Source organism: Lissotriton vulgaris, unplaced genomic scaffold, assembly GCF_964263255.1.
Source record: "Lissotriton vulgaris unplaced genomic scaffold, aLisVul1.2 SCAFFOLD_1016, whole genome shotgun sequence".
Taxonomy (NCBI): Eukaryota; Metazoa; Chordata; class Amphibia; order Caudata; family Salamandridae; genus Lissotriton; species Lissotriton vulgaris.
In genome coordinates this window covers 274,140-299,466 of record NW_028243438.1, presented here as the reverse complement: position 1 = coordinate 299,466, position 25,327 = coordinate 274,140, and the positions used below count along the sequence as shown (strand labels likewise).

General features: G+C 47.7%; 1 protein-coding gene across 2 annotated transcripts in view; it reads left to right on the top strand.

The window, feature by feature from the left end:
- LOC147668346 (sialate O-acetylesterase-like) overlaps positions 1-25,327 on the top strand; it is a 615,033-nt gene that overhangs the window by 450,506 nt on the left and 139,200 nt on the right. For both annotated transcript variants that reach the window (XM_086948579.1, XM_086948580.1), the window contains exon 8: positions 21,260-21,393. In XM_086948579.1, the coding sequence (XP_086804705.1) occupies positions 21,260-21,393 (134 nt within the window). The remainder of the gene's footprint in view (positions 1-21,259; positions 21,394-25,327) is intronic.

The following is a 25,327-nucleotide window of genomic DNA, read 5'->3' as shown; positions in this document are numbered from 1 at the left end:
ATTACGCCACTAAGGCTCTGAAAGGTTGGTTGCTGGGAAGTAAAGTTACAGACTATACAGGTTTGTACAATCTAATAATGAGAGAACAGATCCTTAATAATTGCCAGAACCAGTTGTTGCATCAGCACCTGATTGACTCAGATCTGACCTCTCCCCAAGAATTGGGAAAGAAGGCAGACAAATGGGTCAGAACCAGGGTTAAGCAGAAACCCCAGAACCAAGGTGGTGATCAGAAGAAGGCAGATCAGAAGGGTGGAGATCAGAAAAAAAAGACCAGAAGTCTTCTTCAGGCCCCAAAATAGTAATAAAGAGGGGGGGTCCCAAAATGGAAAGAAGAAGAAGAATAATGATGGCCCAAAGAAGCCTTGGTGTAATTACTGTAAGTCAGTTTCTCACTGGTTTAGTGAGTACACTAAGAAAGGTGGAGACCCTGCCACTGCAGCCCCTAAGGCAACTGCACCCCCTCGTACAGTCAGCTGTGGTGGTCCCCAAACTAAAACTATAGTGGGTTTAACCATGGGTACTGAGATGGAGCCTGGCCTCGTCAGAGTTCCTACTCAGGCAGTCTTGATCTGTGAGGGGGACATGGACATGTCCCTTGCTATGAGTTCCAGTACTCTGGACAAGTACAGGCAGACGCCTTTGATTAATGGTAAAGTGGCTCAGGCCTACAGGGACACATGTGCCAGTGTCACAATGGTGACACCTAAGTTTGTGGACTCTGGACAATTTATACTGGGTGATAATTACCTGATGACCAATGCTAGCAATGTCACTACTCCCCATAGTGTGGTAGTTGTTAACTTCTCCTGGCCTCAAGAGAGTTGTGGTAAGTGCACACCTCCCAGTTGACTGTCTTTTGGGCAATGATCTAGAGGATTCACTGTGGTCAGAAGTGGAGTACAGGACTCCTGCAGAGATGCTAGGTATTTCAGCATATGTCCTTGCTGTGACCAGGTCACAGGCCAGAAAGTGCTTACCTAAACCTGTGCTGGATCTTGGAACAATAAACCAAGCACAACCCAAGAGAAAGAGCAAGAGGGTTAAGGCAGTGCCTTCCCACTTGCCCCAGGTTGAGGATCAGACCTCACAGGAGGCTGATTCTGTGATCCAAGAGGAGACTGTTCCTGAAGAGCTTGAACCTGATCAGGTTGCGTTTCTGGGGACAGGGGGACCCTCAAGGGCAGATCGGGAGCAGGCTCAATTACCTTGTCCTTCTCTTGAACCCCTCAGACAGCAGGTTGCTGCTGAGGCTGCTGGGAACGCTCAAGGTACCCATAGAGTGTATTGGGATGATGGGCTCCTTTATTCAGACGCTAGAGACCCCAAGCCTGGTGCTGCCAGGAGGTTGGTTATACCTCTGCAATTTAGGGGCTTCCTTCTAACCTTGGCACATGATATTCCTTCAGCAGGACACTTAGGCCAGAACAAGACTTGGGACAGGCTTGTCCCTCACTTACACTGGCCTCACATGTCAGAAGATACCAAGGAGTTTTGTCGCTCCTGTGTCACCTGCCAAGCCAGTGGCAAATCAGGTGGCACCACAAAGGCCCCCCTCATACCACTACCTGTGGTGGGGGTACCCTTTGAGAGAGTGGGGATAAACATTGTTGGACCAATGGACCCCCAAACAGCATCTGGGCACAGATTTATACTGGTGGTAGTGGATCATGCCACCAGGTATCCAGAGGCAATTCCCCTGAGGACCACAACAGCTCCTGTTGTGGCAAGGGCCCTACTTGGAGTTTTCTCCAGAGTGGGCTTTCCAAAGGAGGTTCTTTCAGACAGAGTTACCAACTTCATGTCTGGATATCTAAAAGCAATGTGGAAGGAGTGTGGTGTTAACTACAAATTCACTGCACCCTACCATCCACAGTGCAATGGGCTTGTTGAAAGATTCAACAAGACCCTAAAAGGGAGATAAAAGGGTTACCTGAAAAGCTTAGGCGAAGATGGGACATCTTTTTACCCTGCCTTCTCTTTGCTTACAGAGAAGTCCCACAAAAGGGGGTTGGCTACAGCCCTTTTGAACTTTTGTTTGGGCATCCTGTAAGGGGTCCCTTGTGTCTTGTGAAGGAAGGATGGGACTTACCTCTCAAAAAGCCTAAACTTGACATAGTGGATTATGTACTTGGTCTCCGCTCCATGATGGCTGAATACATGGAGAAAGCATCCAAAAACCTTGAGGCTAGCCAAGAACTCGAAAAAGCTTGTCATGACCAAAAAGCTGTGTTGACTGAGTACCAGCCAGGACAGAAGGTGTGGGTGTTGGAGCCAGTGACCCCAGCAGCTCTCCAAGACAAATGGTCTGGACAGCACACCATCATTGAGAAAAAGGGAGAGGTCACCTACTTGGTGGACCTTGGCACCCCTAGGAGCCCCCACAGGGTGCTCCATGTAAACAGATTGAAAGCATTTGTTGACAGGGCAGACATGGGCTTGCTCATGGCTACAGATGGGGAGCAAGAGGAAGAGAGTGACCCTCTCCCAGACTTGTTATCCCATAACCCTGATGATGGTTCAGGTGATGGTGCGGCCTTAGATGGCAACCTCACTGACCAGCAGCAACAAGACTGCAGACAAGTTCTACAGTCTTTCAGACACATGTTTTCACTCACACCCAGTCAAACTAACTGGTGCACCCACGAGGTGAACACTGGTGACAGTCTGCCTGTGAAGAGTAAAATCTACAGGCAACCTGACCATGTCAGGGATTGTATAAAGGCTGAGGTGCAGAAAATGCTTGAACTTGGAGTAATTGAGCCATCAGAGAGCCCCTGGGCCAGCCCAGTAGTCCTTGTGCCAAAACATCATACCAAAGATGGAAAGAGAGAAATGAGGTTCTGTGTGGACTATAGAGGTCTCAATGCTGTCACTAGGACAGATGCTCATCCTATTCCAAGGGCAGATGAGCTCATAGATAAGTTGGCTTCTGCCAAATTTCTGAGCACATTTGATCTGACAGCTGGCTATTGGCAAATCAGGTTAGCTGAGGAGTCAAAGGCCAAAACAGCATTCTCAACCCCCATTGGATATTTTCAGTTTGTGGTAATGCCCTTTGGTTTGAAGAATGCACCTGCCACTTTCCAAAGGTTGGTGAATCATTTCCTTACTGGGTTGGATGACTTTTGTGCAGCATATCGAGATGATATTGCGGTCTTCAGCTCCACCTGGGAGGATCACCTGATCCACCTGAAGAAAGTTCTGGAGGCCCTGCAAAAGGCAGGCCTGACTATCAAGGCTACCAAGTTCCAGATAGGGCAGAGCTAGGTTGTGTACCTGGGCCACCTGGTAGGTGGGGGTCAGGTTCAACCACTTGAGAGTAAGATCCAGACTATACAGGACTGGGCTCCTCCAACCACCCAGACACAGGTCAGAGCTTTCTTGGGCCTGACTGGGTATTACAGGAAATTTGTAAAGAATTATGGGTCCATTGTGACACCATTAAATTATCTGACATCCAAGAAGATGCCAAAGAATGTTCAGTGGACAGTTAGCGGTCAAAAGGCATTTGAAGACCTGAAGAAGGCCATGTGCTCAGCACCTATCCTAAAGAGTCCTGACTACTCCAAAGAGTTCATTGTCCGAACAGATGCTTCTGAGTTGGGGGTGGGAGCTGTGCTTTCACAACTTAATGTAGATGGTCAAGACCAGCCCATTGCTTTCATTAGCAGAAGGCTGACCCCTGGAGAGAAACGTCGGTCAGCCATTGAGAGGGAGGCCTTTGCTGTGGTTTGGGCCCTGAAGAAGTTGAGACCATACTTGTTTGGCACTCACTTCCGAATTCAGACAGACCATAAGCCCCTCTTGTGGCTAAAACAGATGAAGGGTGAAAATCCCAAACTGCTCAGGTGGTCCCTTTCCCTACAGGGGATGGACTTTACAGTGGAACACAGACCAGGGACTGACCATGGTAATGCAGATGGTCTCTCCAGGTATTTCCACTTAGAACATGAAGACTTATCTGGTCAAGGTTACGTTTCATGTCCCTGCGTTTGGGGGGGGGGGTTATGTAGGAGAGTAGGGTCTGCTTTCCTATGGTCACCCCAATTTTTGCTTTTTGCCTCACTGGTTTTCGACTTAATGTGGCTGTGGGCCTGCTAATCAGACCCACAGCCTGCTGTTCTCTCTCATAATTCACATCCATGTACTTTAGGTACATAACCAATTGGACATTGGGTCACCTTATCAGCCCCTGTACAGTGTACTATAGGTACCCAGGGCATAGGTGTATCCAAGGCCTACCAGGGGCTGCAGCATACCTTTTGCCACCCCTGGCTGGCTATCCAAACTGACACAACTGGCTGATCACTCAGCTGGGGCAAGGTGGTGTAATCACCCCTTGCTTAGATATAGTATACCTATATCTACACACACATATGCACCTATAAGTCACTCCTATGGCAGGCCTTATCAATCCTGGAGGCAGAGTGCTTGGTTTTATGTGAGATGGTGCACCAGCATGAGCTGAGCCTGTCTGCAGCTTTCTGGGCCAACTCCCTTAGCTGTTCCGGGATATTGCCATACCATATACTCTTAAGTGCATTATAATCCTCGCGGTTACTTGCTAACTTTGATTTGGCTTTATCAAAACATGTTGTGTAAGGTGTCATACGCTTTGGAATACTACCCCCTCGCCAGTTCTGGCGACGGGGGTAGCATTCGACCCTTCTAGAAGGAGAAGACATGTTACTTTTCTTAAACAAGGTTAAATCTTTCCAGAGCCCCAACATCACAAAATGGATGCTGCTGCCACAGACACGAGTCTGGCCTCCTGCTGCTGACCAAAACTCGGCAGGGGAGGCCTGGACAAATGGTATCCTGTCACAGGGAGGTCTTACACCACCCCAGACAGGAGATAGTGGATTGTAGCAGGGGGGGGTTGAATGAAACTAGACACTGCCTGGGGCGCACAAGGCGTCCCATGCAAAGCCCAGTTCAAACTGGTGCTGGGGCACTCCAGCCCCAGCTCTGGCGCGAAACTGGACAAAGGGAAAGGGGTGTAACCACCCCCTTCCTGGGTCCCACCCATAGGAGGGACCTAGCAGGTGATCCAGCCCCTTGATTTGGAATAAAGGTAGGAGCTGTGCCAATGCAATTTAGATCATCCTGACTGAAACTTTGAAACGAAACTCTGGACCCTTCGACATCCTACTCAACATAGAAGACTGAAGAATCTCCCTTGTGGTCAAGGAGTGGCCACCCTGTGCAAGCAGGCACCATCAACGCGACAAGACTTTCTTTGCCGCTGCTCCCGCCGGAGCTCGAATGATAGAGACCGACAAGACCTGGACTCCCAGACTTTCAACAGCCCGATCCACAGTCCTAGCAAAGCTTCGACCCGTGGAGGCGACGAGAGACGTGGGACCGGCCATCTTGAAAAGTCGACGAAGTGCTTCCAGCGCAGCTCCCGAGGCACCCTCAACGTTGTGCTTTGGGGTTTGAGAAGCCCCAGTCCCGAGCAGCCTGTGCTCCAAAGATCACATTTCCATACTCTCCGAGTGCTACGTGGGGCCCTTTTGCACTTTTCCTGCTCGACACGTTGTCCGGTCGCTTGCCCATTGGCTAGTGGCCTCTGTGACGACGAAACACCGAAACTACACTGTTGGTCTGATTGCTCCAGACCGGCCCCAGCTCCCCTGAAAAGGAGCCATCGATCTGACCTTCCCGGTCCGATTAAGAAGACATCTTCGCATCCTGCGTGGGTTGCCGTTGCCAAGGCTTGGTGACTCCGAATCGAGTACCGACACCGCCGACAGCTCGTGTTCACCAGCTGGTCATCCTTGATCCTTCCTGGTCCACGTGGCAGCGGAGACAAACACCTCGACATCGCCTGATTGCAACCCGGCATCGCCTGATTCCTTCCTGGTTCCTCGCTGGTCACTGGCTAGTGACTTGAACATTGTCCCCTCTGCTTTCAGGTACTCTACATCTTCGATCCACCCTTGGATCCAATCGGACTCTTCTCTCCTGGCCGCCTGCAGCATCTAACTCCGGTGCTCCTGTAGTGGTTTACACCTCTAGTGTCCTAGTTTCAAGTGGCTAAGTTCTAGACCAGTCGTAAGTCTCTGAAACCTATAACTTTCAGATTTTTATGCATCATTGACTTGTATGGTAAACGCGGTTGCCTATAGGCTCTGCACCCGTATCCTGTGGGCCTCTCCCGACCTAACCTTCGTTAGTCCAGTGTAGGCCCAGCGATTCCCAAGGCCCTAGGCCTGTTCATTGTTCGTGACGTGGTACTTATACCACTTTCTTAATATATGGTTTGAGTGGCCACCCGGCCTATCCATAATTGTGCAGCTTAATGTATGTTATACTGTGTTCTTTGTTGAACGCTTGTGCTCCTGTGCTCATAAAGAGTTAAGGGGATTATTCTAGAAATAAATACATATATTTTGTAATATATAACTTGTGTGGTGTCCTTTCATTTGGTATTTAAATGGAATGCATATGGTAAAACTGCTAGCTTCACATGCCCTCTTAAGTTTAGCCTAAGACTGCTTTTGTCCATGCTAACACTAGGATAGCTGGTATATAAGGTGGTATACACCTGTTACAACACATCTTTTACAACTACCTACTATTACAACGCAACTTAGACTTACAACCAATCACCATAAGGGTCATTTGGACTGGTGCAAGGTGCTCACTACAATAGTGAACACCATATACCAGGCCAACTTCTCACAGTGGTGTTTAGTGCATTTAATGCTATTTGTGCATTAGGTAAAAAGTTTTGCATTCCCTGCCTTTTAGTACCATAGCACTAGCAAAACGCTGGTGCTAATTAATTTCACACTAATATTTGTGGTTCAAGGATAGGTAGCATTAATCGGTAGCAAGGAGTTCGTTGGAATAAGGAATAGTCGCTTTAAGAGACAGTTAGGGTTTTTTAAGGTTGAGAGAAGAGTAATTTAAAAACTGCAGTCGATTTAAATTAATTAATTCAAATTCAAATTAAAATACTTTATTCGGTAATCTTTGATAAAAACCATAAAAGTTACACTTTAAAATACAACACATTCACTGGTTTTAGGTACAGTATACCTGTTACACTGGATAACAACGATGATGGTGATTTAGTGACAACATTAACACAAAGAAGAGAGGAAGACCATAATGACCATTAATGAAAACCATTAAAACACTGTGACTTTAAAAATCCAAAAATGTTGTGTAGTTCATTGTACATTTCAGGAAGCCGGCCACAAAAGGGATACAGTCAGGTTTAAGCAAATGCAAATAAAAAAGAGCGGGATGTACTTGCACAAATTTTAACTTTTTTAAAAGAGATTAAATTAATTAATTTAATATATAAAATATTACATTTGAAGTAAATGAAATATAATATTAGTACTGTCATTGTTAAAAAAGTAATAAATTACAATTAATGATTACATTAAAATCTGGGAGTAACGGAGCTTCAAATGTAGTCTCTCCAGCATATAAGTCTTAAAACAAGGAATCAGAAAGAAAAACACAATTCTCTCAAGGAGTGTCAAGTTAAGGTATCGCTGTAGTGGATAAGGGAAGGGGAAGGGTATAGTTGGCTGGGACTGCAAAGCAGCAACACATTTAAACTGACTTCCTTCCTCCCATCTGTGCTACTTCCAGCTATGAACAAACACCATAATTATATGACGCTTGTTTGCTGCCAAAGCCAAGCACATTGCTGGACTAGCGCTTACCTGCCGCACTTGCACTTTGAGGCTCGCCGTGGGACCTGTGCTGACTCTGCCTGTTTCCTGTGGGGGCACGCCTGGTCGGACCTCGGGACCAGCAACGCTACAGGGCTGCGAGCGTGCAGGGACTACCTGACCCAGGTGTCCCTGCGAGACCGAGCCCACCTTCCGGTCCGCTCTCCCTGTAGCTCCGCCCCCCACCCATCGGAGGGCCGTTAAAAGCAACTGGTCAAGCCCTGGACCCTTGGGACACTTGTTTGCTGCCAAAGCCAAGCGCATTGCTGGACTAGCGCTTACCTGCCGCAATTGCACTTTGAGGCTCGCCGTGGGACCTGTGCTGACTCTGCCTGTTTCCTGTGGGGGCACGCCTGGTCGGACCTCGGGACCAGCAACGCTACAGGGCTGCGAGCGTGCAGGGACTACCTGACCCAGGTGTCCCTGCGAGACCGAGCCCACCTTCCGGTCCGCTCTCCCTGTAGCTCCGCCCCCCACCCATCGGAGGGCCGTTAAAAGCAACTGGTCAAGCCCTGGACCCTTGGGACACTTGTTTGCTGCCAAAGCCAAGCGCATTGCTGGACTAGCGCTTACCTGCCGCAATTGCACTTTGAGGCTCGCCGTGGGACCTGTGCTGACTCTGCCTGTTTCCTGTGGGGGCACGCCTGGTCGGACCTCGGGACCAGCAACGCTACAGGGCTGCGAGCGTGCAGGGACTACCTGACCCAGGTGTCCCTGCGAGACCGAGCCCACCTTCCGGTCCGCACCCCCGCCCTTTCCAACGACTATAAACAGTGTTTGTTCTCCCGCAGCGCGGGACGCAGCCCGGGGCAAAGTTCGAGGACAGAGAGGACTGGACTGGGCTACCCTCTTTAGCCTTTCCCCCGATATTTCATCTACTGAGTCTAAATAGGCAAATCATTCTATCGTCCAAACTCCACTACTAGGCTTGGCGGTTGCCCTTGTGTAGCTAAAGTTATGTGCACCAGGTTAACTCGGAGCAAGGCTGTCAAGGGCGGCCCACCAATTAATGGCCCCATGGATGATTTCATTACCCGTACCAACCTAGCTATAGACCAAGAAATCTCTAAACTTCAGTCTCGTGTCTCCCTGGAACATGCAGCCGCAAGAAGATTGTCCCAGGTCATCGCAATTTCTAAAAAATCTTCCCTAGGCCACATAGCCACCGTGGTTACCCCGGAGCGTCCAGCCATTCCCCATTGTGTAGTCACGCAGGCTGATGTTCACCAGATCCTGATTCTTCCTCCCCTTTCCCCGGCCTCGGAGCCACCAACCAAGACAGACGAAGCGAACCTACCAGCTGTTTCTCTCAAGCTGGCTGCTACTTCTAACCCCCCCACCCCGGTAATTTCTAACTCACCTAGGTGTAATATCACTAATGGCAAACATCCTAAAAGAAAACGCAACTCCCGGTCTGCTTACTCTCGCAAGAAGGCAAAAATTGCGGTAGCACAACATCTGAAATTGACTAGTGTTTCGGTACCCAACCCAAAAGGAGAGTGTACCCCCAGTGAACAGCTACAAAGGGTGGGAGGGGAAGAGGGGACACCCACTGCTTCCTCCACTATCACTGCAGAGGATGAGGGCTTACATGTAGAGGGTCTGGAAAAGAATGAAGGGGAATTCATAGGTCTAGTCTGGGAAACTCTTAAGAAACTTCTTTCCCCCCTCAACCTTAGACTCTGACGCATTGAAAACAACTTGCTCGAGATGGAAAAGAGTATTATTGCCCTGGCCACTCTCGGCCTGAGAAGTCTAGAAAAACAGGGTTTCCCTGTAGCTGGCCCATCATCACTAGTCCCAACATTACAAGCCCCGCAACCTCCTGCCCCAGTACCAACTTCTGCACGGCCGGTTCCCAAACCGCGGACCGTGGGTGTGGACCAAACTTCCGCCGCCCCCAAACCTAAGGCTCTCAAGCTCCCCATTCCACAACCATCAGTTAATCCTAACGTAGGCGTCCCTCTTAGACCCCCTCCCAGTGAAGTGGCTTACCATCCAACCCAAGGCCCTCCTGTTAAGAATAATTTTAGAGGGGGCTACATTGATCTTCCTCCAGAGGCCAATGATTATGTGGTTGTGTTGACGGGCGTCCCCCAGATTGGAAATGGTCAACACGAGAACCACTGGTCTCTGAAGAACAAGATAATGCATTGGCTGAATGTGAATAGACCAATTCCCAATGGCCGGAGAAGCAGAGTCCTGATGGTACGTAGAATTCCCTGGGTGGGTCCCACAAGGAAAACCAGTCCCGGGGATTGTGTAGTGGTGACCTTTGAGGACCCACACACGGCACACCACATTTGCTCTTGGCCCACCAGCGAAGGCTCTCTTGTCATACCTAGGCCTTTGTCCTTCTTTTATCCACCACGTCCCAGACTTACCCAGGATGATGATTGGTCACTGGTACACCACCATACATGGAAGAGCCACCCCAACAACTACAAAGATTTCCCCTTACACTGGAAAGGCCTCCCAACCTCCAATAGGTATGGCGGTCTTGAGGAGGTAGATTGACTTCCATGGCAACTTGCTTCTCATGCAGCGAAAAAAGCACCTTCACTGCAGGCCCTAGGGTTCAAAGAATCTTCCCCCTTGCTGGTTGAACCTTCAGTTTCTAGCCCCCCAGTTCCAGAAGGAACATTACACACTTTGCCTATAGATGGGGGATCGAACACTTCATGCACCTTAGATTCTCAAGACGTAGTCGAACGGCTAGTCTCACCCCGTATGATTCCCTTGTCACCTATTCAGATTGTCCCAACAGATAGGATGCTGACTGGTGCAGATAGGAAGCTGGCCGGTGCAGCAATGGCTCCTAACCAACAGCAGGCTGAGCCACCGCAAAGGCTATACAGAGCGGCTGTAGGGGTGGCAGACCCTGTGCCTAATTCGGCTACACCTGTCAATTCTCCAAGGCGGTTTACATCAGGTGAGCCTCTGCTGAAGATCTTAAGCTGGAATGTGGCAGGGCTTGCCCGTAACTTTGAAATCCCTGAATGGAACGCTTTTTTGGACCCTTATAACATCTGTATTTTGCAGGAAACCTGGTGCCTATAACCCAGGCACAGAGTAGGCTTCACAACCTACTTTGTCCCAGCTTCCCAACAACAGGGATGCAAAGGTCGCCCGTCTGGCGGCCTTCTTATATGGGTCAGTATTGCACTAGGTTTAAGTGTAAGTCAAAGGATCACTCATTCTCTTGATCTTCAGAGGATAACTATACACTGCCAAGGGGGAAAGAACTTAGAAGTCTTTAATCTATATCTGAGGGGGTCAGGGGTGGGGCATCATCGTTACCCTCCACAGGATTAAGCAGTGATTTAGCTGCCTGCAGTATCGATTCCTATGTTCTCCTTGCAGGCGATTTCAACTGCTGTTTTGAGCCACTGGCTAGGGAGGACATTCTGGACACTATGGAAGAGGATACAAGGAGAGGTATCCCCATCCTGACCCTAGACCCGATTCCCAAATGGACTCAGAGTGCGATAGACATCAATGCACTCTGCATGGAACACGACCTGAGACCAACAAATGGACGATCCAAATCGGATTCTATGGGTGCGCATACTTATAACAGGACGGGTCACACCTCCAGAATTGACTATATCATGTTGAATTATAATCTTTGGTCATTCCATCAAGACATGGAGGTCATAGCGTCTTGTGATAGTGACCATAACCCTCTTTCCTTAACCCTCACTCCGCCTTGGCAGGTTGGGAACCTAGCCAAGTTGGCCCACAAGTGGAAAACCTCCCATGAACTTGTACCTTCAAACTGTGGCAGGCACCTAAAATGGGCAAAAGCAGCAGCGGATGAAGAAAGGATGGCGCAAGCAGGGACCATCATGTCAGTGGTGGGGCCGCAACTTGATATCTTAAGTGTCATCAGCCAAGTTGTTTTACCGTTATTCACAGAAACTATTGTGGCATTAAGTGAACTGTTTACTATTCCGCAATCCAGTGCGAGGGTTGTAGTGAAAGGTGCTTCTAAGGCAAGAGACAAGTGGTATTCCTCCAAATGTCGGGCTGCTAAGGGGGAACTCATCTCCGCAGTGAAGAACAAGGACCCAGCTAATATCAGAATTGCGAGGAAACTTTACAAAAAAACTATGGCTGAGGCTAAGGAGGCTCATGAATACAGTTTTTGGTGGGAGTTAGTGGAGGCAAGCACTAGGAAAGACTCCAAGGGGTTTTGGGATCTGCTGAGAGCTAGGGACAAGCCTCTTGATCTACAGCTAACCTGTAATATCCCTGGTGATGTCTGGTTTGCCCACTTCTCCAAGCTTTATTCTGCTCCATTGGGGGCACCTCAACCAAGCTTGTGTCTCCTGGCCAGTCCCCCAGCTGTTATTTCAATTAATGACTGCCCCTTCTCCAGCGAGGAAGTTGAAAGGGCAATCAGGTGTATTGTAACCAACAAGGCTGCTGGCCCTGATGGGATTCCGGGTGACTTGGTGAAGAAATACCCATTATTGTGGAGCAGATTAATTGCTTCACTCTTAAATGAGGCCTTGCTGGGAGGTTCTCTCCCTGACTCATGGAGGGGCGCTGAGGTCGGCCCTATTTTTAAGAAAGGCTGCCGGGACGACCCAGCCAACTATCGCCCTATTAGTTTGCTTGACTCAACACAAAAGGTTGCGGGCAAAGTGGTACTAGGTAGGATCTTGCAGTGGGCTGAAGAAAACCAGATCTTGTCAGATTTCCAAGCAGGTTTTAGAACAGGGACAGGCACCATCGAGCAGACATTTCGCCTCTTAATGATGTATTGGAAAGTGGTTGTGCTGGGTTCTGCCTTCGACCTGGTCCCACGAGCCCAATTGTGGAGTGTCCTCGACGGGTTGGGTCTACCCCCTTATTTATTGGCTTTGCTTATAAAGTTCCATGAATGCAACTTTGCTCAGATTAGATGGGGTGCCCAGGGGGAAAAAACTTATCGTATCCCTGTAGATAGGGGCGTCCGCCAGGGGTGTGTGCTTGCCCCCACTCTGTTTTCTCTTTACGTTAACGGATTGGTGGAGCATCTTCTTCAACATCCATCAGATGCACCTTCCCTGGCTGGTAGGAAAGTTCAGACGCTCCTATTTGCGGATGACACCCTTCTAATCTCAAAATCACCAGTAGGCATCCAAAAGTTGCTCTCTAGCTTTAAGGCCTTTTGTGATGCCAAGGGCCTGTCTATAAACATAAGCAAGACCAAATTCCTTGTCCTTAACCCCCCCAGGAAATCTGTTGTCCCTCCTGCTTTAGACTCTGTTCCACTCGAAAGAGTCAAAGAATTTGACTACCTGGGTATCCGACTCTGCGACACTATGAGTTGGAAGGCACACCACCAAAAGGTGTTTCTGACCCATAAGAGGGTTGCAGGTGCTCTGCTTAAAGAACAACTTGCCTCATCTTTAAAACCTATCGGGGCACTATTGGACATCTACAGGGCAAGGGTGGTAAGTGCAGCATTGTATGGTGCGGAACTGTGGGGCGTACAGAGAGTTGACACCTTAACTCACCTCGAAAATAACTTCCACAAAGATCTCATGAGGTTACCCCACAGCACCCCTACAATACCCCTCTTGCTAGATGCTGGCACACGCCCAATATGTGAGCAAGCAAGGCTACGTCCCCTTTTATTATGGGCCAGGATATGGAACGTCCCGGAACTGTGTAGCTATGCAGATGCCCTAAGCGAACTCCTATCCCTATCGGGCTGGCATAAGGTAACCTGGCTCAGGGAGGTTAAGCGGCTTCTCTATGAGTTGGGGTTAGGAGACGCTTGGGTTAACAGAACAGCACCTTCTAAACAAATGCTAAAGAAGGATTATTGGTTATGGGTGGACAACGAGAGAATGTGCAATCCTAGGCATTGTAAATCTGTTGCTCACTTTCTCTTAGTTAAGGAGCTCCCCTACAGAGAACCTTATCTGGACTTAATTCATAACTCGGGCAACAGAGCATTGTACTTTAAATTTAGGGTGGGATCACTTCCCTTAGGGTTGTTAACTTCCACCTGGAAACCACCACTTCAAACTATACCTTATTGCCCCTTCTGTGACTCAAGGGTTGAGTCCGTTGCCCACCTGTTGTTTCAGTGCTATGCTTATGCGGTGCCCAGGTCGAGATGGTTGAAACCTTTATGTAGGAGCTTGGGCACTAGATCACATTTGGAAGCCTTACGCATATTGCGTACAGATGCCCGACCCTTCTTTGCCTGCTGTATGGCAAAATTCCTGGGCTGGGCTTGGCGAATAAGAACTGCAAAGAAACTGTTGACCCAGTAATGTGTTTTCTGCCTGTACCGGCTTTTATTTTTTGGCTAATAATACACGTTTTTAATGCCACTATTGATTCTGCAGGATTTTTACTCTGTGTATTGTCAAATTGTTTTTAGTATTGTTGTAATGTATTGCTTTTATGATATGTTTTTATATATCGAAATAAAGCTTTCAATCAATCAATCAATCAATAATTATCTAAGCAACATATAGCATTGCAGTGGCATGTGTTCGAACTAAAGGTCAAGCTCTATCATAAAACAATAGTTAGGCGTGTTAAAGAGCTCTAGCCACTGCAACTTGACTGACAAATGATTACAGTTCTTGGACGGTACAACATTTTCCTGTGGAAGCACACAATTTCTGCCCAATCGAAACACGTAATCCTGTCCACCAACATATGGATAGAGCCACAACCCCTCTCTATAGTACTCCTGAAATCTCTTTTCCAGTTTGATCACATAGACCTGGCAAACCTTTGTGCTGTCAAGTTAGACCTAACCACCATTAACGAAGTGAGGATAACCCACACTCTAAGTCGCAGCAGTGATCTAAAAGAGGTCCGGGAGATCCACCGATGTAGAATTCAATCTTGCAGTAGTGCCCATCTTCTCTAGGCCCTTTGTGCTTCTGTGATCACTGAAGGGTGGTCACGGTTCTTCAGGTGCGACACAGTCATAGGCACTTTAGCTCATTATAGGGGTGACAAGAACATTGGAGGATGATCTCCGTGAATGCCGAGCCTTCACAGGTCCTTCAGCTTCTGAGCATGTCCTTGGGTCACAAGTCCCTCCGTCGGGCAGCGCAGATCCTTGCCTGGACGGACTGCGCTCCAACTGTCTGCTGTAGCGTCTAGCAGTCCTATTTTTTCAAAACCGCATCTTCATGCATGGGTACGCCCTCAACTGTCGCTCAGCTCCTTTCTACAAGGCAGGCCTCAGGCAGCACTTTTCTTGGCAAGTTGCAGAACATTTCTGTTCCAGTACCTGGTGAAGGGAGGTTGGCAGCCTCCAGCCCCAAACCTGGCAGATGTTTGGTATCCACTGCAATGAGAGCCCTGGCTTCAGCTAATGAAATATTAGCACTCTGGCTAATAGTTTCTCTCATACTTAGACTATGTGGCTGCAGTCTGAGTTAGCTTATTCCTCATGTCTTCTTCTGGGATAGGTACAGAGAGTGCTTGCTTTGTTCAAAGACTGGCCTTTGTCTTGCCGTGTCAGCAGGAAGAAAGGGTTGAGTGGGAGTCTCCTTTTAGGAAAGACCCAAAATAAAGGCAGAAAGAGGGAGAGGTTTCTCCATTTAACCACCACTTAACCTAGTGTGGCTGTTACTTCTGGGAAAGGATGAAGCGTGTGGAGAGCAACTGTTTTCCCTACACCACAAAAGGGGACACTGTCACCTACCCTCAGCACCCTCATGGCTTGCACATGTCGAAGGACTTCCGAGGTACTGGGGAGAATCCCTTCAGTTCACATTGCTGCCTGGGGCTCTTTCCCGCCATCCATCTTAGGTTCCACTCTGGTACATGTAATCACAATATATTCCTCTGTGGCCAGAGCCACACTCCATGTACAGCTTTCTACACACGTGGGTTACACAAACAAGACCATTTCCATGTGAATGAAGCTAAAGATGCAAGTCAGTACCCCACTCTGAAAAATGTTCTATTACCACCGTCCATGCCAGCAAAATAGCCCCATTTCCTCGTCTTGTTAGCCAAAGAGTACTAACTCTGTCTTCATTTCTCCTTTGCAATTATTTATGTTTCTCTTGGTTGCTCCTGAAATGACTGTTTAGATCAGTTCTAATGGCTGCTGCATCCACTGCATGGTGTGGACTGCTCCTCTGTTGCTTCTGTTTGACTTTCTTTCTAGGGCATTTATGATATCCAACTCTATCTAGTGCATCCCCTAGACCGCTCCATTGTTGCTCTCATGGTGGACCCATACCCTCCAGTGCTTGCCATCTGTAACCAGTGCGTGCTGTGGTCCACCCCTGGGTTGACCCAATAGGCCTTTTGTTAAGCCTGCTTGCATCCCATCAATGCCAATGGGCTACACTCCTTTTGTTTCAGGACCCTATAAGCTGTACTCTGGCTGCCTGCAACCAGTGACCTCCCATAGGTCACTGCTTCTCTCTGCTGGTGAACTCGAGATCATTAACCATGGCTGGCTGTATTCAGTGCATCAGTCACTACTCACTCTGTACAATTATATAGAGCTTCTTCTGTGACTGCCTGTATTCAGTGCACGCCACAGACTACTCATAAGTTACACATGAGTGGATTGTGTAGCTACCTGCTCAAGTCATCGAGCAGTCAATTTCAAATTTCTTTATTCGACACTTAAAAAGATACCATAAAAGTATATATAAAATTTCATTTAAAAAACGTTTAAAAAACACATTAAAATAATTTTAAAAAGAGAGCTAAAGGACATTACATTCATATCGAGAAATTTCTAATAATAGTTTCTGGTTACGGGGCATTACAGTTATTTGCTTCTCTTGTGTTCCTTAGCCTCATCGCCACCTTAATAAAACTTATTGTACAAAGCAATGTATATGGATCCGAGGCTTCTTGCAAAAACAGTAAAGCTGCTTTCGCCTGTCTGATTTAGGCTCTTTTGAGGATCCCTACTAGAAATTTTCGTCTGGGGGCTGAATAAAAAGAACATAACAAAACAAAGTGAAGGGTATCCTGCGGAGACCTACTGTCGCTGCCGCAGGTACCCTTCGACTCCACTAGTAGAGTAAATCCAGAGGGGACTGAGAGTAGGTGATGTAACATATTCAGTCTGAAACGGGTCATATAAAATCTGTCCTGTGCATTGTACATCACGGCAAGGTACGGTTCCATTCCATAAGACTTTTTCAGCAGGCTGTACACATAAACTGTGGTTTTATTTTTTTCTGGAACAGCCCTATTCGTGGATCTCCATTCACCGTATAGTTTTTTAACCAGCGACTTATTCTGGGCATTTAGGGTTTCCGGTGCGGTAAAGAAGTTTTTGCAGCAGATTGCCTCCAGGTAGTCTTTTACGTACTTTATCCAGGGGATATGGCCCCCTCTGTCCCGGTTCAGACAGTCTTTGATGATTTGCCTGCTAAGGCCAGCCTCTGAGTTGGTCCAGATTTTAATCCAGGCTAAAAGCGGCCTGATCTTTATTCGGTCTTCCATATAGGGCTCTCCCAGTTCTTCATGTGTGATGTAGGATGGAGTACTTTGTGGCACTTTCAATAGCCTTTTAAAAAACTTATTTTCCTCTGCCTGAATCTGGTGCGAATGCTTGTTTATAAAACCCCACACTTCTGACCCATAGGCTGCTTTAGCACAGCATATGGACCTATACAGATTAAGTACTTGTTCCGGCGACGATCTGCCTAGTCTTCTTCCATAGCCCATTTTGGCCCCTGTTGATGCCACCAGTTTTGCTGCGTGTTTTTCCAGCAGGGATCTGAAGTCTAATTGTTCATTAAATAGGACGCCTAAATACGAAAAGGACTGGACCTGGCCAATTTTATGAGAGCCTATCTTATATACAAATTTCTTTTTTGCACTTGCACCAACTGTCATCACGTAGGATTTTTCCAATTTGCCTGACAGGTCAAGTGTGGCCATAAAGTTAACAAATCCATCTATCAACTTCTGGAGGCCCCGCGGTGTTCTAGCTAAGAACACCGCGTCGTCCGCATAAAGTAGGACAGGCACTGGGCGATGACCTATTTGGGGAGAATCCACTCTCAGTTTGGATAACTCTTTGTCCAGGTTATTGATATACAAAGAGAATAAAAAAGGCGCTAAAATGCAGCCTTGCCGCACTCCACTTGTACATGAGAATGGTTCTGTCTTACTTCCATCTTGGTTATATCGGACCGTTGCTGATGTGTTCCAGTGTAAGGCCTTCAGGGTGTCGACTAGCTCTTGTTCCACCCCCAAGCTTATCATCGATGACCACAGTTTTTCTCTGTTTACGCGGTCGAATGCCGCTGAAAGGTCCATAAACCCTAGATGAATTGCCCCCTTACTGACGATGGTGTACTTAGCCGTCAAAAGGTTTAAGTTCAGGCACTGATCGGTAGTTGATCTTCCCTCCCTGAACCCATATTAAACATCTAAGGCGGTTTAAGATAGCACAACCCAACACCTTCACCGTCACGTCAATAAGGGATATAGGACGATAACATTGGGGGTCATCCCGATTCCCTTTTTTATAGATTGGAACAATTGTCGCTGAGGACCAAGAGCGGGGCAACCCTGCCACATTTGCCTCGTTCAAGACCCTCGTGAGAATGGGAGCCCACAATGCTATATTACTCAGATAGAGATCAGGGGGTATACCGTCAGGTCCTGGTGCTTTATTTTTAGTTAGCCCTAGGATAGCCAGTTTTACTTCTGCCAGGGAAAAATCTAGTTGTGCAGTCAGATTTGACCTCTGTCCTTCATCATGAGTTATTTTCCCTGTATGATTATACAGGCTCTGGAAATGGTTATGCCATTGTTCTGGTAAGATGGTGTTCAGTATTTGTGGTCCACTAGGGTCCTGAAAGCATGGTTTATTTATGACTTTCCAGAACCCAGCCACGTCTCCTCTTTCTGCCGCCTCCCTTAAGTCCTCCCAAGCTTGTGTTTGAAGGTTTTCCCTACGGGATTTCAGGGCCTTTTTATATTTCAGTATATAATGAGCTATTCTCGAGTTATCCCTAGCGTGCTGTTTAAGGCTATGTTTAAGATCTTTATGTGCCTTAATAGAGTCTTGATCAAACCAGTGGGATGTGGCGTCTATTTTACCTCTTTTTGGGGTCTTTAATAGGCCATCTACCAAACGTGCTATTTCTTCAAATGCACTGACCACCACCACTCCCTCATTGCTTTGATCAAGGCATATGTTTATGGCATTTCGCCCTGCTGTTACGAGGCTCCTATAGAATTTATCACCATCTATCTTAGCCCACCTAAGCCTCCTCCCCTGGTCTACCGCCTTTTCTATTACATCTGCTCTGCTTGATTGTTTCTTGCAGTCTAGGCATTTTAGTTTCATAACCAGGGGGTTATGGTCACTAAAGATGCTGGTCTCGATTGCCATGGTGGTGTTTGATCGTAGCGTGGGCATCCTGGTGTTTTTGGCCACCTTCCTCATTTCTGTGTATATGCTGCTTGAACAGTTTAAGGGATATTTTCCCCGCCGAACAAAACGAAAAACTGGAATCTGACAGAAAATTAATCGTGCTGCAATGTTATAGGCGTACTAAACAAATACCTTTAGTAGGGGTGTTCTCCTCACGGCTGTCCGTTAAACGGTGCTTAGGGGGGTGGCCCAGCCCAGCCTCCTCTGGCTTCTGAGGGCCGTAGAGGGCCCGCCCTTTGCCCGGGGTCCGCGACGTGGAGGGAGCTTACGATGTTTATGCGCTTCCGGGCGCGCTCTCCGGCGGAAGTGGGCGTGTGTTGCAAAGCAGTCTGGGAGCTGTAGTCTCCCCCCACTGCGGCCCCCGCTATGGAACTAGCGGCAGGGGAGACCAGCAGCGTCAGGCACCCAGACGAGTGTTGCAGGCAAGTGTCCAACAGCCTCCAGCCAGCAAGTTTGTGCAGAGTTTATGCCCCCCTCTCCTCAGTGGGAGCTTACGATGTTTATGCGCCTCCGGGCGCGCTCTCTGGCGGAAGTATGCGTGTGTTGCAAAGCAGTCTGGGAGCTGTAGTCTCCCCCCACTGCGGCCCCCGCGATGGAACTAGCGGCGGCGGCAGGGGAGACCAGCAGCGTCAGGCACCCAGACGAGTGTTGCAGGCAAGTGTCAAACAGCCTCCAGCCAGCAAGTTTGTGCAGCGTTAATGCGTTTGTGCATTGAGCAATCAGTTATTGTGAAGTGCACGTGTTCTATCGGTCTTTCCATTTCCATTAATATATGCCTAAGAGATATAACGTAGGACAAGATAGGACCACTCTAGTGACATGCAGGAAACCTAACCGAATCCACATGGGGCACACTGCAGTTCAAAATAAAATAACACATTCTTTACAAAGGGTCCTAGGGATTAATATTTAAAGACCAGGCAGTATTCTATCCCCACGCTAAAATCTGAAAAAGCACACAAAATAAAGGAATACCATCAGCCCACCGTAGTGGCTAAGCTTGGTTTAAAACCCAGTGATCGGTAGAGCCAAAACTTTGTTTCTTTAAGAGTGGTGATGGTGATTTGCACCACTCTTAAAGAAACAAAGTTTTGGCTCTACCGATCACTGGGTTTTGAACCAAGTTTAGTTTTTACATCTAGCACTTTCGGTTGAATTAGCTTTGCAACCAAGAGACAATCCCAGATGATGAGACTGGCCACTATGTGGAGAAGTGTGGCTCACTGGTTAGAGCAGGCAAACCCTGAAGCAGAGGTCAGACCCGGGACCAGGGTTCAATTCCCGACGCGGCAGGGTCTTGAGCTCAAATGTCCATGGACTCGATAATTCTCGCTTCGGTGCCTGACCTAATCATGGGTTCACACTCTGCAACTCTGGGCATTAAGCTTGCTTAAATCTCCACAACGGCCCCCCGCGGCGGGATGCCTGGCTTTCACCTTGGGGATGCCCTGTAGGGGCTATCTCACAGGGAAAAGCCAGGACGGGTTCCCAAGGCAAGCGTGGAGATACCCCTTCGGGGGTCGATTCAGGCGCTATATAAGAAACATAATAATACGGTGGGCTGATGGGATTCCTTTATGTTGTGAATAGGTATTTTCTTTGACCCAGACACATTGGCCACTTTGTCGGTCCTTGTCTCGCTGTTCCTAGACCGGTAGTTTCTTTGTGTGTTTTTTGCACCCTGCAGCTGAACACGTTTTGCACCAAGCATCCCGCGGCAGAAATGTTTGGTATCCATGTGCGAATGCTTTTCGGTGTCTCAGCAGCGGCATGAAGCACTATATAAATGCAGTAAAATGTTGATAAACCTTTATGCTAAATAGTACTCGTATTGACTCTGACCTTGAATTATTTTATCATGTATTCGTTGTATTGTTGACTGGATCCTGGATTGCTGCCTTTAGGCTTTTGTTGTATGTAACACGTCTTGCATCTGTTTAGTTATTAACTAAGATGATAATCAACACATCCCTAAAAATAGCGCTAAGAAGCAGTTTTATTTCACATACTGTAATTGTATTTATACTGCACTTACTACCCCGTACGAGGTATGATAATGCTGTACAAAAAACGTCAAATGAATTTAGGTTCTCCTCTGGAATATCAAGTTATCACAGTCTAAATATTCTTTTTAAATCTTTGTTTATCTGGGTATTTCTTGTAGGCGAACGAAATACATATTTAAACACGGATTTGTATAACTGTACTTTCCCTGCTATGATTGAAGATTGGCGAGCAGCTTTTCATGAAGGCTCTGAGGGACAGACAGACAAAAACTTTCCTTTTGGATTTGTTCAGGTAATCCGCAGAACATATTCATGTATGCTAATAAAATTGTAAAAATGAACATGATTTTTATATTTTCGTTTTTTAGGGCTCAGATTACTGTTCCCAGGGATGCTGTGGTGCATAGGATCATGATTTTTTATTTTAGTTTTTTAAGGCTCAGATTACTGTTCTCAGGCATGCTGTGGTGCAAGGGAGTAGCCAGAAAATACCCTCCCCCCACTTCGATCTGTACCTCGGGTGTTATCAGGTAGTGAATTTAGTAAACTCTGCTCACCGTAGAAGAGAGCCCTTTATCTCTCCTCTCTTTCGGCCTTCTTTCAATCCTTTTAGCCTTCTTTCAATCCTTTTAGCCATTGATCTATCATCCATCAATCCATCTTTTCATGCATCAGTCCATCCTTTTACCATTCCATCCTTCTTTTACAATTCTATCCATCTACCCTGTCGTTATTAATCTTCCATCCACCCTTCACTCACACCTCCAGACGTTGTCATCCATTCTTTTAATTCCACCTATCATTTCAGCGACCTTTGACCCTGTCTCCAGGTGGGTCGCCCACCTCAGCCGCCACACGGTCCCCCTGTGCCGCTGTCCCGCTGCCCGCTGTGTCCTCGCCTGGTTGCCTATGATTGTTGCCATCCTTTTTAGGTTTCGCCTGGCGTTACTGCGCAAGCAGTTCGCGCAGGCGAAATGTAATGTCTACAATATGGGCTATAGGAACGTCCCCCGGCTCCCATTGGCTAGCTCCATAAATGGAGGCTAGCCATTGGAAGCCGGATCTGTCCGTCAAGGCCGGACCAGATTCGTGGGCGTTCCCGCGATTTTTTCCCTCTCCACCCACTTCTGATCGTCATCGCGGCAGTGGGTGTGTGTTATTTTTTTTTCTTCGAGTCGGCCTGTTTTCTTCTTTTTACAAGTGTTTGTTGTTGGAGTTGGCTGCAAGATTTGAGTTCCCACGAAGCGATCAGGTAAGGAGCATCTTCTTTATAAATGTGTTTTCACTTTGTATGTTTACGTATTTTGACGTTTTCGCTCTTAATGTCTTTTTTCTGTTTCCTTTTGTTTTTATCCCGTTCCCGACCCCCCCTCCCGCTGACCTTTCCCGCCCCCCCTCCCGCTGTCCGTGTGCCTGCCCGCCCCCCTCCCGCTGTCCGTGTGCCTGTAGTACAGAATGCGGTGAATTTGAGCCCTCTATGATAACACCCTGTGTGCCTGACTACAGCACATCGAAGTGTGTGCTATATTGCACATGTGTTCATACAACTTCTGACTTCACCCTGTCCCTCACTGCAAATCACAGAGCCGCTAATATCTACAACCCATGGCCCTGAACAACATCATCCAGTGCCTTGATGTACAGCACCAGGCGCTGCCATGAGGCACGCCACGAGGCACGCCACTCAGTGTTCCTCAGAGGCGCATCATCAAGTGCTCCCCTGAGGTAGATTCAGTGGTTAATTTGTACCAGTGTGTTGCGGTGGGGCTCACCAGCATGGGGACTAGGATTCCTTTCACAATCCTCCCCCTGACAAACACACACACCGCTGCTTTTCGACAGCTCGTTCGTTTTGTGTAAACAGTGCAAGACTGGCGCTGTTTACACAACACTAATTGTCTGTCTCTTATGGCAGCGTGAAACGCGAGATGAGGGTAACGAGAAAGAGAACAAATGTGAGTGTGACTGTGTGTGAGTCGGGGGTTTATATGCGGCGGGTAGTTAGCATCGGCTGTATTTTAAAACAGACTTTGAAACTGACCCTGTCTTTCAATTGCTTAACTCTACAGGCAGAGACAATATTTCTTTGTTGACAACGTATGCGAGAATTATTTGGATAATTGGAGTCAGTGATGCGTTCTCTGTTACATTTCGCCCTTTAACTTCATGGTGTGTGGCATATGTTGCCTTTCTCGTAACCGTGTCTTCTCCCAGGCGTTTTGTTTCAGAGGTTATGTTTTTCATGCGAGCGCAAACGGTGAGTGAGTTTCTTTAAGTGTGGGTTTGTACTCAGGAGTGGATTAGTGTTCATGACAGCAGCACTGCGCGCTCTGGGGGGAGGCTGGAGGCAGCGCGAGATTCTGACAGGGCCAGTCACTGTCTTAAATGTGCTCTTAATACGTGTTCATCCTATCCATGGCCTCTGCAGAGCGGTAGCCAGGCATGCACCAGTTGAAGTTCCAATTCTATGGGGAAATCTGTTGAGGAATTACCTAACTTTTAAAATATGGAAAGGGCAAATGGAAACATTTTCTAGGCGGTACGGACCACTACTTTGGCTCCCTTGCTTTGATTGTTCACAGCCTGGCTTGGTATTCTCAGTGCAGTCAGTGGCAGTAGTGAACGTGGGCAGTGCAACAAGGGGGGATGGGGAGATAAGAAAAAGTCTAGGTACATTACACTGTGCTTCCACGTGTCTCGTCTTCCAGTACCCTCCCGGTACACATCTCCCTATGCTCTCTCTGTGAGTAAATTGCCTTGTGCACCACGCATGTTTATCAACGAATTCCCCCCGCTGCGCGTACTCCTGGGCTCCAATGTGTGCACATTTGCCTGTGCTCCGGTATTATAAACATCAACCTGGGCCTCCGGCTGGTGTGTGGTGTTTTGATATGTTTTATTATCTACTCTCCTATGGTTATGTACCACTGTGGGGCATGTGCATGAAGTTCTGCATGTTTCTTGGTCTGTGTACATGGGTGCATGCGTGTACGTCTGCTGAAGGTCGATAAAACGGCTGTAGGCATATAGGCGATTCGCTTGTGTGCACATGAGCCCGCCCTTCATTGTGTTTTGTGTGTCTGTGGGCGTGAACACTGTCGCAAAAAGCCGAACTACTGGCCTAGTTAGTTCTTGCTCTTTATTATTTTTCCGAGTTTCACATTTGAACCTCAAAATTGTGGTCCTGCTTCAAATCTTGGTTCAAAAACAGTCCTAATTGCTTCTAGACTCCACAGCATTTGCAATGGTATGAATTCAGAGAGCAGTGGTAAATCACACACAGAAGCTTTGCTTTCTTCGCAGCGCTTTGCTCACTCCCGTGTCCAATTTCCCAAAAAGCTGCACCGCGCCCACTGTTAGCCTGTGCCGTCTTGTTGCGGTCGCACCCAGGGAGAGGGTAGTGTACCACTAGAGGATGGGGTGTGGCACAGCTGCACCCGGGGTGCAGTAAATACGAATTAAACACTGACTCACCGTCGATTTGGGACAGGCTTTTCCGCTCGCTGCGTCTTTACTTGGCTGCAACGTGTGCTACCATGGCCAACCCCTTGTCCCCATTTTGCACCGGAAGTGGCACGTGCAGCACATTCTCAACCAATGAGATGATGAGGTTGGTGGATGGGCACATGTGAAACGCGTCCGCTGGCTCTTGCCTGAGTCCAGACTGTCCTTCTGAGACACCCCGAAAGGTTCAGGGCGTACAAGTTTATTTTTAAAATGATTAAGAACAGATCTAATTTTAGATAATGATTACTGCCTCATCGGTTCCAACTTATGATCCTGTGCAAAGTCAGTGCGGCACTGGTGCTTTGTCGTGTTACTGCATATGAACGCGCCTTGAAGCTGTCTCACAGGTGACACCTGGTATTTGTAAAAACCCTATTCAAAGGCTATACAAAGAGAACGTGATCTCCATGTAGTAATAGAGCATTGCACTGGGTGCAGTTGTGTTACGGCATACAGATGCACTGAGCTACTGTCAAAGAGCTGGTGCCTGGGATATATAAAGTTGCGGTCTATGTTTATAAAGTGATTGCAGCGAATGCATAGGGCACACCCCTGTGTCTTATGAACTTAATACATTGCTCCTCGCAGCTCAGTTTATGTAACAGGGTCCAGTTTTTTAATTCTATCTGATTCATGCTGGCATCGTATAGAGTGCCTTTGGGGATGCTAATTGTTTCAAGGAAGAAAGCAAATGTCTTGGGGCTCTGGTGCATATCTGC